The sequence below is a fragment of the Cervus elaphus genome, chromosome 13 (assembly GCF_910594005.1).
Source record: "Cervus elaphus chromosome 13, mCerEla1.1, whole genome shotgun sequence".
NCBI lineage: Eukaryota > Metazoa > Chordata > Mammalia > Artiodactyla > Cervidae > Cervus > Cervus elaphus.
The window spans coordinates 43123330-43137160 of NC_057827.1; the positions used below are offsets into that span (position 1 = coordinate 43123330).

A 13831-nucleotide genomic window follows, 5' to 3' on the forward strand; every position below is an offset into this window, starting at 1 on the left:
CTCTGATTTGAGGAAAAGAAGAAACTTCCGTCTTCATCCCTGGGAACAACACTGAACTGCAATATCCTGCCTAACATTAGACAGCTGGTAGCATCCCTGGGCCTCTGAAGTTGTCTCCCTCTCAGGCCAGTGCTCCCAGCACTGACCTAGTGCTGTCTGTCCTCCAGGATGTCCAGACCACAGCAGCAGAAGCAGAAGGAGAGGCCTGGTGTGCTAGATTACAAAGGCAGGCTGGACTGAGATGCAGAACGACAAAGGCAGTCCCCATAATACAAGACGGTAACAAACGGATGACAACAGGCAGTGAAAGTTTTGAGGAGAAAGGGTGACAGATGCAGCAAGGGAGCCAGTGATGCTGTCGGCTGCCTTTTTGCTGAGAGAGGCTTTCATACTTGCCTGAGGGAAAGGATCAGCTGATGCTAGCAACACGTTTTCTGGTTTGAGGTCACAATGAACAATATTTTTAAAGTGTAGATGCCGCAAAGCCACAAGTATCTATAAAGGAGAAAATCATCAGCATCAGCTTATTTTAATCTGAAAGGTTGTTTCAAAATGTTCTCTACTAGGACATAAATTTAGAGGGTCAAGAGAAAACTCAAAATGAACAGTGACATTTCTTTATGCTTCAGACCCTGACATAAGCTAGCATGTTTCTAAGGAAACTTTACTGGAAAAAGTACTATATTATGGTAACCAGATGGCAACCAAAACAGGTAAAGATAAAAGAATTCAATGATATCTAATAGGATACACACTCCTGAATATTTGCAAAGATTCAGGACTCAGCCACTGTGCATTTTAAAATTTCATGAGCAGTTTTAATACCTGGGCCTGTACACACATTACTCATTTGGTACTGGCCTAAACCCTGACTACTATAGATATAAATTAGATAATACAATAAGCCTTTTCAACTTTTTTTTTTTTTTTTTTTTTAGTGTAATTCAGACTCTGGAAGTAGGGCCTAAACAACAGGGCTAGAAAGCTCTAGTTAAACAGTGATAACATCTGATATTAAATAGTACCTTTTTTATTTCCTGATTCTAATTGATTTCTTACCTGAGTAATTAAAAACTTCGTTATGTGCTCTGGCAACCTGCCCTTTTCACTTGACAAGATCATCTCCAGCATGTCTCCATGGAGTTTTTCCATAACAACAAACACTCTTTCAGGCGTCTCAAACATACACTCCAAATTTACAACACCAGGGTGATGAAGGTTCTATTAAAGATAAATAAAGCACTTGAAGAAAATGAGTTTTTTGATACTGTTTGGCAAGCTCACTGATTATACAAAACTGTTCAAGCTTAAAGCTATGGAGAAACCCACACTTAAGATTTTTAACACCTCTAAATTCCACATGTGCTGCCTTGTATTTTTGAAATTCTAATGCCTCCAAAAAATACATCTTGACTTTCTGTGCACAGTGAATATTTTTTTCTATGCTATACATCAAAATTCCAGCCCAGTGAATTGCTAATTAGGTTTTAATTAGAATATCATATTGAAAAATCTGTAGTTTCTTAGGATCATCTCCAATATTAAGTATACTGTCCTAAATAAGTTTACTAGGCCATCCATACACACTTGATAGAAATTTAATGTAGACAAGATGAAATACGTTCATGGAGTGCATCTGACTGCACTGATGAAGCACATTAATCAAAACCTTTTGGAGCTGCTGCCCTCTTGGAGGCTGCTCTAGTTTGCCATAAAAGCTCTTACACAAGAGTAAAGATACCCGTGAAAACAGCAAATATTATTGAGCCCCTGTTTTGTTCAGGACATCATGCTATGTGGTAGTGCTTCATAGTTCTCAAGCACTCAATAAATATTTCCACAATAAACTAATGGCCAGTAATGATAGGCTGCATTTGGCTTGACATGTTAATTGTCACACATGTCAAGTAAAATTACTCTTAACATTAGATGGGCCCTTGTAATGATGCTTAACTCTGAATGTTGGTCTGGGGTCGTCAACAAAAGCCTTTGATCATTTGACCTTTTTTTTTTTTCCTGCACACAACAAAAAATCCTAACATTAAAAGAACTATTGCATATTCCACTAATATTTTAATGAAAAATGGGAAAAAAACAATCATCTTGAATAAAAATTACTGAAAGGAAAAAAAAAAAAAAAAACCACAGACTGTCTTAAATGTGTTAACAGTTGAGCACAGGGAAGAAAATAAATCCTTTATTCCAAGGGAAAAAATCTTAGTCAGCCATAAAATTAAATGCAAAATGAAATTTTCACAAATTATTGGCAACCTGCAATGGCTCGGTCTTCAGACCTCACAGACAGATGCTGGTGGTGAACAGTGGGGGGGACGTGAGTGTATCCACACCATCACTGCCCTCCATGTAACTCCTCAGTACAGAGCCTGGCACTGACTCAACATGGACATGCGCTATGGTTGGCAGTAGCTCCCAGGATGAGAACCTGCCTCGCTGGATGAGAACCCCGTCCACTACTCTGGCAATTCTGCTCGCTGCCTTAGACATCAGATGAGACTTTAATATGTGCTTATTTAATTTGTATTTTCCCAGAATGTTCAGACCAAAAGTATAAAATGAATTAATGAGATTGTTTTCTGTCAACGATTTCCCCATGGACTCTGAAGGACTCTATAAATGTCCTCTAATAGCTTCGATTCTCCTCTAATAGTCCTCTAATAGGACTTTGAATATACTTAGGTATGTATTTTAGGAAATAAAGTATATTCAATGAATTTGTTGAATTAAAGGTCACGTGAATTCAACTGGTAAAAGAAATATGTCTCGGAAAAGTTTCAGCTCCTACATTCGTTGTACTTGGTCCTTGATCTTTCACATACAAAACCTTTACATTTTACAGGTTTGCTAAAGAGTATATTGAATGGTACCTGAAAAACCTTTCCAATAGCAAAATGACTTAATTTTTTCTGCATAGCTGATATATAATAAGTTGATACTTTTTGAGTTCATTATGTATGGTTGAGACAAAGCCATTACAGATGCCTACTCAAAAGCTATAGGTTTTTGCACTCAATAAAATGACCAAACTTGCTTTTACATTTGACAATAACAAAAGAAAGCAGAATATACAGAATCATGTTCATTAACAAAAATCTCTATACTGATGAGAAGTTAATTTACTGAGCCTAGAGAAGATATTTGAAGACTAGAGAGGGAAAAAAAATAGTTACTATTTTGTATCATGTATCATTCATATTGCCTTTTTAACACCTTAAGATCAACTCTAAGATGAGCTTTAATCAAAGTAGCTGATGTGACTTGTTCACAATTTTAACTTTTTATAGAAACTATGAAATAGTTTTTCAAAATTTTCCTTTTAAAGTCTAAAATAAATTAATTAACTTAAAAATGGTTTGATGATTATAACATCAACTATGGCATAGTAGTGTTCAGAAAGAACTTTTGTTAACTTCTCAGGCCTAGCTCAGGGATTTGAATAATAAATTTCATGGCACAGTAAGCTACTACAGGACTTTGTGGCCATCTGTTTGTTAAATTTAAGAAAACTAATTTTCAGGAAATGAAACATTTGGTCAAATATAGGAAAGAATACTGTCCATTCACACATTACAGATTGATGACATATCCATGGGGTGAATATGAGATATTTTGAAGTCTGGGAGGAAATGCCATTTGGAGATCAAAACAAAAATTTTCTGACTCAAACTGCCTAGAGAGTTCTTATATAATTAATGGAAGCTAGTCATTAAAAGCGAAAGATTTTATAAAAGCAGTAATAAAGCAGTAATACTTTATAAATAACATTCAATTAAAAATTTTAGTTTATACATGCATTCTATTTTATATTATGCATTTTAGATTTGCATTGAGGGTTATTTTACTTTAATCTTTAATTCCAATGGTGTTGCTTTATTATAAACCTAACATTGTGAATTCATTCCAAACATCTAGCTGTGATATATTAATGTCATGTTTTCCCCTTCTTCTACCTTCAGGATTATTATACTCAAACATATGAGAGGTAGGAAAGAGAAAAATTAGATTCAAGATATCTATTCAACAGGTTATTTAAGAGTCAGCCTTAATGCGGGAACTTCTAACTACTTTTCTATCAAACGACTAAGTGATTTAGGTCATACTGAGACAGAAAGGAAGAAAATTCAAAGTGAAGAATCCAGGGTCTAAGTTCTAAATGGCATACGGAGCAGACGGAATACACCAGCACAGCGGTGTGCAGCAGCGAGGATGGGAAAGTGAGGCAGAGCAGCATGGCAGTGGCTCTGTTGATGGTCACTCCTGAAGTGAAAGAACACACCCTCTTATACACTTTCTAATTACAGTCTTTTAAAGTTTAGGCTTCACTTACTGACCCTAGAAACCACAATCACTTAATAACTTATGAAGAGGATACAGCATGGAACAATACCTTGATAGTTGCTAAAAAGTCAGTGTAGAGAGGAGATGATTATAAGAAGACGTGTGAAAGATAATACCCAAATTAATGTGGTAAACTCAGCCATCTCACCTAAATTCTCTCTTTACTTTGATAACCAGAAATTTAAAGTGGAAGAAAAGAAAATTTCCTTTTGTCTTTCACCTAAAGGAAGTTTGAAGTATGAAGCCCACACTTACGCCTTCTCATCTGTCCTCTCCTATCTTCCTAGGTGGCTCTAGTGGTAAAGAACCCGCCTGCCAATGCAGCAGATTGTAGAAATGCAGGTTCAATCCCTGGGTCAGGAAGATCCCCTGGAGGAGGACATGGCAACTCACTCTAGTACTCTTGCCTGGAGAATCCCATGGACAGAGGAGCCTGGTGGGTTATAGTCCACAGGGTCACAGAGAGTCGGACATGACTGAGGCAACTTAGCATGAAGTATGCACCCATCTTCCCTCATGGGCTTCCCTGACGGCTCAATGAGAAAGAATCTGCCTGTCAATTTAGGAGACACGGGTTAGATCCCTGGGTCAGGAAGCTCCCCTGCAGAAGGAACGGCAACCCACTCCAGTATTCTTGCCTGGAGAAACCCAGGGATGGATGATCGTGGTGGGCTACAGTTCGTGAGTTGCAAAAGAGTTGGGCGTGACTTAGTGACTAAACAACAACATCATCTTCACTCATGCTGTATTTTTAAACTTCAGTGATGACAGAGGAGCTTCTACTCTGATGTCAACAGGTGAGGGCTGTGTTACACCACATGAGAGCCCTCCTCACTTAACATGGGGTGGGGATCATTTGGTTGTTGCATGCAAATGTGTCCTTATTTCATGTTCGGTTGACAAAAGCCTACAATTTATAAACAGTATCATACTCTAGTAGTTATCTTTTAGGAGGTAACATTTTGGGAATGCACATTGATAATATCTCAGAACCAATAAAGCTAACATATAATGTCAGAGGAATAAATGCACCAATATTACTTCAGTAAGACCAGATGTGACAATCCACCCTCCTGTAAATCACTGGCTGACATTTAGATCAGTGGAGTCATAACCAAATTTAACCTATTAGACTCTGTGAACTTAGAAATGACCTGATCATTCCTGGTAAAACTATTTGCATGTACCATCCATCAGAACTTGCAATGTAATATTATATTTTTGTGTGGCATTAATTAGCTCAGATTGACCCTGGTTAAAATAGTTCAAAATTTTGTGGAAGAAATAAGTTGAAGCATCTCCATTGGCTGTTAATACAATACATATATTGTGTCCAGATATCAAGAAGGGGAGTCAGCTTTTAGATGGCTAGCTTACAATGCACAATTTACCATTATTTTTTCCATTTTAAGTTAGCTACATGTTCTGTACATCCTATTAAGTAACACTGGCCCAAGAAAAATTTTTTAAAGAATCAGTTCAATATTTGCATAGAAGAAAAAAAACCAGGTGAGGCCTGATACGTAATTCCTGTATTCACATATATCCATAAACCTATCTACAACCCTCTCAATCATTCTGAACTTCATCTTTTCTGGAACTGCTTTAATCTAGCTTTAGATTTCAAGGCCATGCAGACACATGATAAATGGAATGAGTTCTCTCCTTTCCTTATATAAGGAGAAGAGACTGAATGCAGAGAGAGAGGAGTATGCAAAAAACATACTTAAAAAACCCTCCCATCACCTCTCATGTTTCTAGCCTTTTCACCAGGTAGAATTAGTATAAAAATATGTACTGTTTTCTACTCATCACCAGGAATCTTTCAGGGGGTATGAATGGGAAATCTAAAAAGCAAAATCTAGATTCCTAAACCCACCATTGGACTCATACACTGAGGTTCCACTGGCACTGTCTGTATATGACTGAAGTTGTTACTATAATTTTGGAGAGTTGAGGGAGTGACTTCTACCAAATCAAAGGCCCTTACACAGCAAGAATACTGTACACATCCAGGTATCTACCCCCAAACCCCTGACCAACGCCAGAGTTTCAATCTGAATTTAGGCAAAAGGATGCACTATTTGAGAATAAGAACAAAGGCTTAAAAGACAAAAAATCAGTAACTGATTGTTACTTTAAAAAAAAACAGTCACTGTTAGTAAATATTCCACGCATAAAGTGTGGCCCTCTTTCCTCCATGCCATTACTCAGTTTGTGTTTAGTGAAAAGGCATAAATTAAAAGAATGGCATGTTAAAACAAGGGAGTTGGAATTTGTAGATCAAGGTGTGTTTACTGCACATAAAAGTTAAAAATTGGATCAAACGGCTGAACTTTTTTTCTATTTGCTACAAATGAATGGCAATAGACACACACCTGGAACACTTTTATTTCCTGCTAACCTACCTGGCTGGAAACATGAACACATGAATCCAATCTCATCCCCATGTTAGATTTAAAGTGTAACTTTTAACGAAGTGTATCACTGTAACCCAATTACTATACTTAGATGGCACCACTCCAGAAAGCATAACATTCTACTATGAGGTTAAATGACCTGTACAGACACATAATCTACCTGAAGTCTTAGTACTGGGTACTGGGACCTGGAGTGAGCATACCAGGTGTATGGACAGAGTCAGAGGACAGAAAGTCACGTGCAAAAAAGTCAGACAGTGTTATCTTACACTGTATAAGGACTTTGTGGCACTTAGATGGCATATTATCAAAATTGAACAGGTTCTTAATTATGGGGCATCTCAGAATCTTTATGTGAAAGACTATTCACTTCCAAGATGTAGATGACCTGGATGTAGTATGCAGTATTTTCTAAGCTTTCTTTTTGAGCACATCTTAATCCTCACCTTCTTCCATGAAGGAACTCAGAAGACATGATCTTCCAAAAATACGTTGGGGAACACTGATTTTAAAAAACACTTTAGGGTCTTCTCTGGTGGTCCAGAGGCTGACTCTGCACTCTCAATGCAGGGGGACTGGGTTCAAACCCTAGTCAGGGAACTAGATCCCACATGCTGCAACTAAGAGAACGCATGCCGCAACTAAAGATCCTGCATGCCATGATGAAGACCTAAGATCCTGTGTGCCAAAAATAAACCAAATAAGCAATAAATAAAATAGACCTGGTGCAGCCAAATAAATAAACAAAACTAAATATTAAAACATTAAAAACACTTTATATATTATTTAATTCAAACCCCGTAAAACATTCCTGTGAAGCAAGCACATCGAGTCAGATGAATTCTAATCCATAATTAAGGAAACCAAGACTAAAAGAAATTCAAGAAAAAACTGAAAAGCTCTGACTGGAACCTGGCCATCTGACACTAAGTTTTCATTATGACTAAATTGTTATGGAACACAATATCTAGTCAGAAAATTTTTCAAGTTTGTTTTCTTTTTATTATAATAGATTTTAAAAAGTTTTTTCTTCTATTTTAGACACATATATACATAATTTACAGACTATTTTTTCAGAGCATGCAGAAGATAACAAGACCACTTTAGAGCTGTAAAACATGTCTTCAAAAGAAACAACTTCATGAAAATTGTTCACATAGTAATATAAAAAAGAAAAAATATTTGAAGAAATATGAACATATAAGGTGAAACAACAGAAGTATAAACTTTTTATTAAACATAAAAGATAAAGTACTTTTTGAATATTTTTCTCCTGAGAAAGAAAAGTTGACTCCTTCATGCTTTAAATAAAATCACCAGTTTCTGCAAATTTTCATTTTCCCATTCATGCTTAGCAATATTATTCTCTGGTTTCCTGTTATGATTATCTCTTTCCACCTACTCTTGATCATCTTTTTAGACTAAGAGAACAAAGCCAGGTATTTACAAGACACATATTTAATCTTGTTCTGGGAAGATAAATTACCATGTTTTGTAGTCAAAAAGGAATAAAGGTAAAGTATACTTTATTATCTTACTGGCAAGCTTTGCAATTCTATACCACTCTGTTTCCTTCAGCTGTGGCAATATAATTTGCTCAACAAATATTTACCGAGTGTTTACTAGGGGCCAGGCATATGTTAATATATTTTCAGCTGTACCTCAGGTTTTGAGTCAACCATGCTCTTTGTTAACACTAAATTGTATGTCTCTACGTTCTCTATTTAAGAAATTCAATATCAAGTTATTTGAAATTATTCCTAGGAGCTAGACAAGTGGCGTCAATACTATTAATAGTAAGATAAGTATGGAATCTTTACTATATGCCAGGCACTAAGAAGTTCAACAAATTATCATACTCAATTCTTATAACATCTGTACAAAGTTTTATGGATAAGGAAATTGAGACTCAGAGAATCTAAGTAACTTATCCAAGCTCCTAAGACTCTTACGCCTGATGTGAGAACCCTGGCAGTCTAAGCCCAGAAGCTATGCTCTTTAAACATTATGCTGCCTATTACCTTAGTATTTTTCTTGGACTCAAATCCATTTAGAACCAGTGCTGCCTGTTCTAACTAGTATGTATCAGGGGCTATGTTACTTAAGCCTCCTCATCTTACTCTCACAACCCAACTGAGCATGTTCTCTGCATTTCTGAATGCTGCCTCATCAGTCTTCTCACCACAGCGTCCCCTATACCTGTTATGACATCCACATTGACAATTTGGATTCCTTGCCTTCCTGACTGATAAAATTTCTTTCCTATAGCTTAACCTGTTTTTAAGCTGGTGTACCACCCCCACCCCCATCCCAGTGTTGTTCTGTGTTACCAATTCCACTCCTGATCTTGAAGTTTAATTGCCTTTAAAGGTATCACTCTGACATACTGTCTGGTTTCTTTCACACCCAATGCCCAATCTTCCTCCCAGGGCTAAGCTTTAGAGGTAGCTGTAACATCTGGAACGATGAGCAGCCCATCTACAAACTCTTCTTTCTCATAAAACATCATAGTTTTCTAATTGGAGCCTAAAATTTAATTACTTATTTATACAGAATGGGGGCATTTTGACTGTTAAAACTAGCTTTGATTATTGTAACTAGTAGAACCTCCAAAAAAGTTTTATTGCATTTAACCTTTTTTTCTCTATGTCATCCCTCAATACTGATCTGATCATAATAATTTTTTGAAAATATTTCAATAATTCAATCACCCAAGCATAATAAAATCCAGTTGACTTGGCACGATACCTACAGTTCTCCATAAACTCTCACAAAAGCCATTTCCTAGTCTCACCTACGGAGAAGGCAATGGCACCCCACTCCAGTACGCTTGCCTGGAAAATTCCATGGATGGAAGAGCCTGGTAGGCTGCAGTCCATGGGGTTGCTAGAGTCGGGCACGACTGAGCGAATTCACTTTCACTTTTCACTTTCATGCATTGGAGAAGGAAATGGCAGCCCACTCCAGTCTTCTTGCCTGGAGAATCCCAGGGACGGGAGAGCCTGGTGGGCTGCCGTCTATGGGGTCGCACAGAGTCGGACACGACTGAAGCGACTTAGCAGCAGCAGCAGCAGCTGTCTCACCTAAGTGTACTCTGTCCTTTCACAGCAGTCTCTAAACTAAGGGAGGCAAACTCTTGGGGAAATGGAAGATTAAGAGATAAGTGAGCAGAGGGATAGTGTTAAGGAAAATTTGCTTTGTTTATATTTGTACCCCCTACTACCTGGAACATGGGACGTACTCAATAATTATATTTTGAATGAATGAATCTTAACAATCCATAAATAATTTTCTAATACAGATCTATTTGAGAAAATCTCCATATTCTTCAAATTCTCAATCCCCAAGTTGCCTTTCACAATAATTTTTCCCCCACTTTTCAAAAGGAAGGTATGCTTCTTATACATTCAAAACACTATTAAAGTACCTTGCCATGGGGAAGAAAATTGTCTAGGAAAAAAATAAAGGGAAATTTTGAAGTATTGTGTTGGTATGAACAGAATAACTCTAATAACCTGGAACTCAATTCTTTGGCAACTTAGCTTCTAATGCATGCTCTCACCAGAAGCAGAGAAGCATTTAATGGATCTATTAATAGAGAGAATTAAAAGAGGATGAATTTCTGAAGATAAATCACTTGAACTGTTTCTATCTTATTTTGGGGGGGGTGGCGCTTCCAACTTGGCTTCTACAATTTAACAAAAGGAATAAAATTGCTGAACTGTTTAATTTAAACAAAAAAATAATAATCACCTAAAAATTCATTAACTGTATTAAAAAAATAAACTTCATTAAATAATGTGCTTTCAGTAACATTTCATTTTTTATGATAACAAGCATAGATCAAACTTTGCAGAATATTTATCTTGCTAGACAAAGGTTTTACAAATAACTGTAATGATAAATGAATTCAGGAGAATGCTTTAAACATTCAGTGTTATAATCAAGAAATTTAAATATATACAATGATTTTTATTGTAAATAAATATGAAAGGAGGATCAATAAAAGACTTTAAAGTATAAAAATATATAACGTTGGAATATATTTCTGTGGTAAAAGTATAATGTAGTCAAAGAAAACAAAAAATACTGTAAAATATGCTGCTATTGCTTAAAAAGCCTATGCATGTATTTTTAAATGACTGTTTAAAGATATAAAATGTTTCTGATATTTAGATTGTAATGCATATATTTAAATGAGTTATACAAAAGCTTTATTTTCAAATACCAGTATTTTCACTATAGTACAAAATTAATTCTTTGGACTTCTGACAAAATAGTTCTAGCTATCAACTTAAAAATATACAAAGATACAAAGATTTTTAGAATTCTTTCTGAGAATTCTAAAAGTGTTTAGAATTTGAAGAATTTTTAGAATTATTTTTTCAAACCACATGAAGTGATTTGAAGCCACTCTTTTAAAATGATCTAGTTTTCTACTTATATTTCATAGTGTATTTATTTTATTAAGGTGGCCCCTCAGCCTAATAACCCCTTCCAACATTTGTTTGATCACCAAAAATCATGACTCTTTCAAGATTTCAGCAATGCTATATTTCTCTTTGAAAATCTCCCTCATTCCAGTACCCTAACCTCTGTCATAACCCATGACTTCTTACACTATGTTCTATGTTTCCACAGCTATCCTGACTTGCAGTTACTTGTATCTGTCTGTCCAAATATATGATAAATATTCTAAAAGGTTTCACTCACTGTTATACAACCTAATAAATTGCTTTGTATCAAAGAAGGAAGGGCTTCAAGAGCACTGTTGAATGACTTAATATTTTTATTAATTGAAGGAAATTAATTGAAGTTCCTTCAAAACTGGAAAAATGATAGCAAAATGGATAAAATTAGAGAATAACTTGCAGGGAAAGACATTAGGAATAATCGCTTGGTTTTTGGCTACTTGGTTTGGATAAGACTGGCACAGCAAAGTGGAGATGTCCTAACACCAGAAATAGGAGACTGAAGTGTCTGTGAAAGAACAGAGCTCACGAGATAAATTAAGGAAATAACCTGAGAAATAATGACAGATGCGTCTCTTAAAGTGGATGAGCTCACTCTGGGAATGAGTCCCAGGTTAGCATAAACCATTCAGATGAAGGGAAGAAGGTCAGTAAGAAGAACAGAACTGGCAGAGCTGGCAGGGAAGGTGACATGGGGCCTGATGCGTGCAGGGATGAAGTGATCAATGCTGTTGAAGCTCTGAGACTAGTCAAGTTGGGTAAAGACTGAAAAAGAGCCCAAGGGACATAGTTGGGCAGAGGGAGACGAGAGGAGTATGGCAAACGTTCCTTACACTGTAAAAAGGTGTGGAAACCAAAGACAGACATTTATGAATAAGGATGGAAAGAAGCATAGAGCACAAATTTAAAGTATGCCAATATAAAATGTCCTGTAGCCACAAGAGATGGCCTAGACAAATCAAGAACACAGTTTGTTGTTGCCATTCTTTTGTTTTAAAGAGATGCTTCAATGGGAAGAAGAGTGCCTCACAATAGAGAATTAAGAATGATGGTGGAATTTTAGGAGATAAGTACAAGGGGATATACTTAATCTATGGCCTGTAAAATTCTTACATATCTTTTCCTACATTCTGTATTCAGCACCTTTAGTATTCCAACATGCTTTAATATAATGTATCATAAACACAAGCTCTAGTATTGTTCCTTAGAAAAAAATAAGCTGATATTTAAGATAAAGACAAATAGTATATCAGTTAGAATTATATATATTCATTAGCATTATCCTAAAGCTTTTGTGCATTGTGATATTATGTGAGAAAATAAAAATGACTTTAGACTGAACAAGCCTATGTTGATAACTTAAATTGTACTAAATATATCATGCCAGTATCACTTACTTTAGATTGTAAGTTTCTAAGCTTTCTAAGATTAATTGCATCTTCTTACAAAAGTCAGTTTTCTGTGATATCCCCAATAATCATAAATTATCTTTTTATCCCTATTTTGTTAACATGAATAGAAAAAAAATAAAAATTTCAGATTTACCTTTTTTAAAAATCAAGATACAACTTATAAAATCATACTATAAGATCTCTTGGGAATTTTTGAATGAAGTTTAACATCTACATTAATTTATCATCCTTCTGAAATATGATAATAACAATATGATAATAATAATGAAGCATTTAGAGATAATGAAAACAGCTATTTGAAATGATGTAAATCAGGGATAACTATGCCTAAGATGTCACACTTGCCTTAATTTTTCAATTGTTCAAAGATATCTACAGAGCATAGCTTTCTAATGACTAAATCAGCCTCTCGAAAGCCTTCGCCCAGTAAAGATGATGAACGAGAAAAAGAAAGGAGAAGCCTACTTTTCATACATACATTTTTACAACTTTGAAGTCCTCTACAAGCTAAGAAGCTAATTTTAGTCCTTGACTGAGTCAATAGTTTCTTTAGAATTTGCAAGGTAAAACTCAGTAAAATAGAACTTTCGCTTATGAACTAGAGCTATTTGGTTACTAGAAATACAGCTCCTATTAGAGAGGCAGGGTAAACACATAATTCGTTCAAATTAGTTACCAGTTTCCAAAGAAGTTTGCTTCGTGGTTGCTTCAAATCATAACACATGAGCTTTCCTGGTTATCTATCTTTGGGCATCACTAGGCATTCATGTCTCTTCATTGATTAACTGTATTTCAACCCATTATGTTTGGCTTTATTTTTGAAGCTCAACTCGTCATAATTTTAACAAGTAGAAATTTCTTCCAGCTGGCTATATCCTCTTAAATGATCCCTTTACTATTTTATTGAAATAAAATTATAAATACTAAAAAAAAAAAACCAGAAACAAATCAGAGTTCAACGACAATAACAAAACTAACAGAACTACATGAGAATTTTCTCCTATTAGCCATTTCCAGCCCACTTGGTCCTCTCCAGAGAATCTCAGAAGGAAGAACAGGATGGGGCAGAATTAGTCACGACTTCAGGTATAAGCATAAACCAGGAAACTAGCTTTCATAAGCGAGAGACCACGGGCAGAGGATACCAAATACTTCTGTGTATCACTTTTAT

General features: G+C 35.7%; 1 protein-coding gene across 3 annotated transcripts in view; it reads right to left on the reverse strand.

The window, feature by feature from the left end:
• PRKD1 (protein kinase D1) overlaps positions 1 to 13831 on the reverse strand; it is a 340125-nt gene that overhangs the window by 23669 nt on the left and 302625 nt on the right. For all 3 annotated transcript variants that reach the window (XM_043922695.1, XM_043922694.1, XM_043922696.1), the window contains 2 exons: positions 1060 to 1221; positions 397 to 495 (listed from right to left, as the gene is read on the reverse strand). In XM_043922695.1, coding sequence (XP_043778630.1) covers positions 397 to 495; positions 1060 to 1221 — 261 coding nt within the window. The remainder of the gene's footprint in view (positions 1 to 396; positions 496 to 1059; positions 1222 to 13831) is intronic.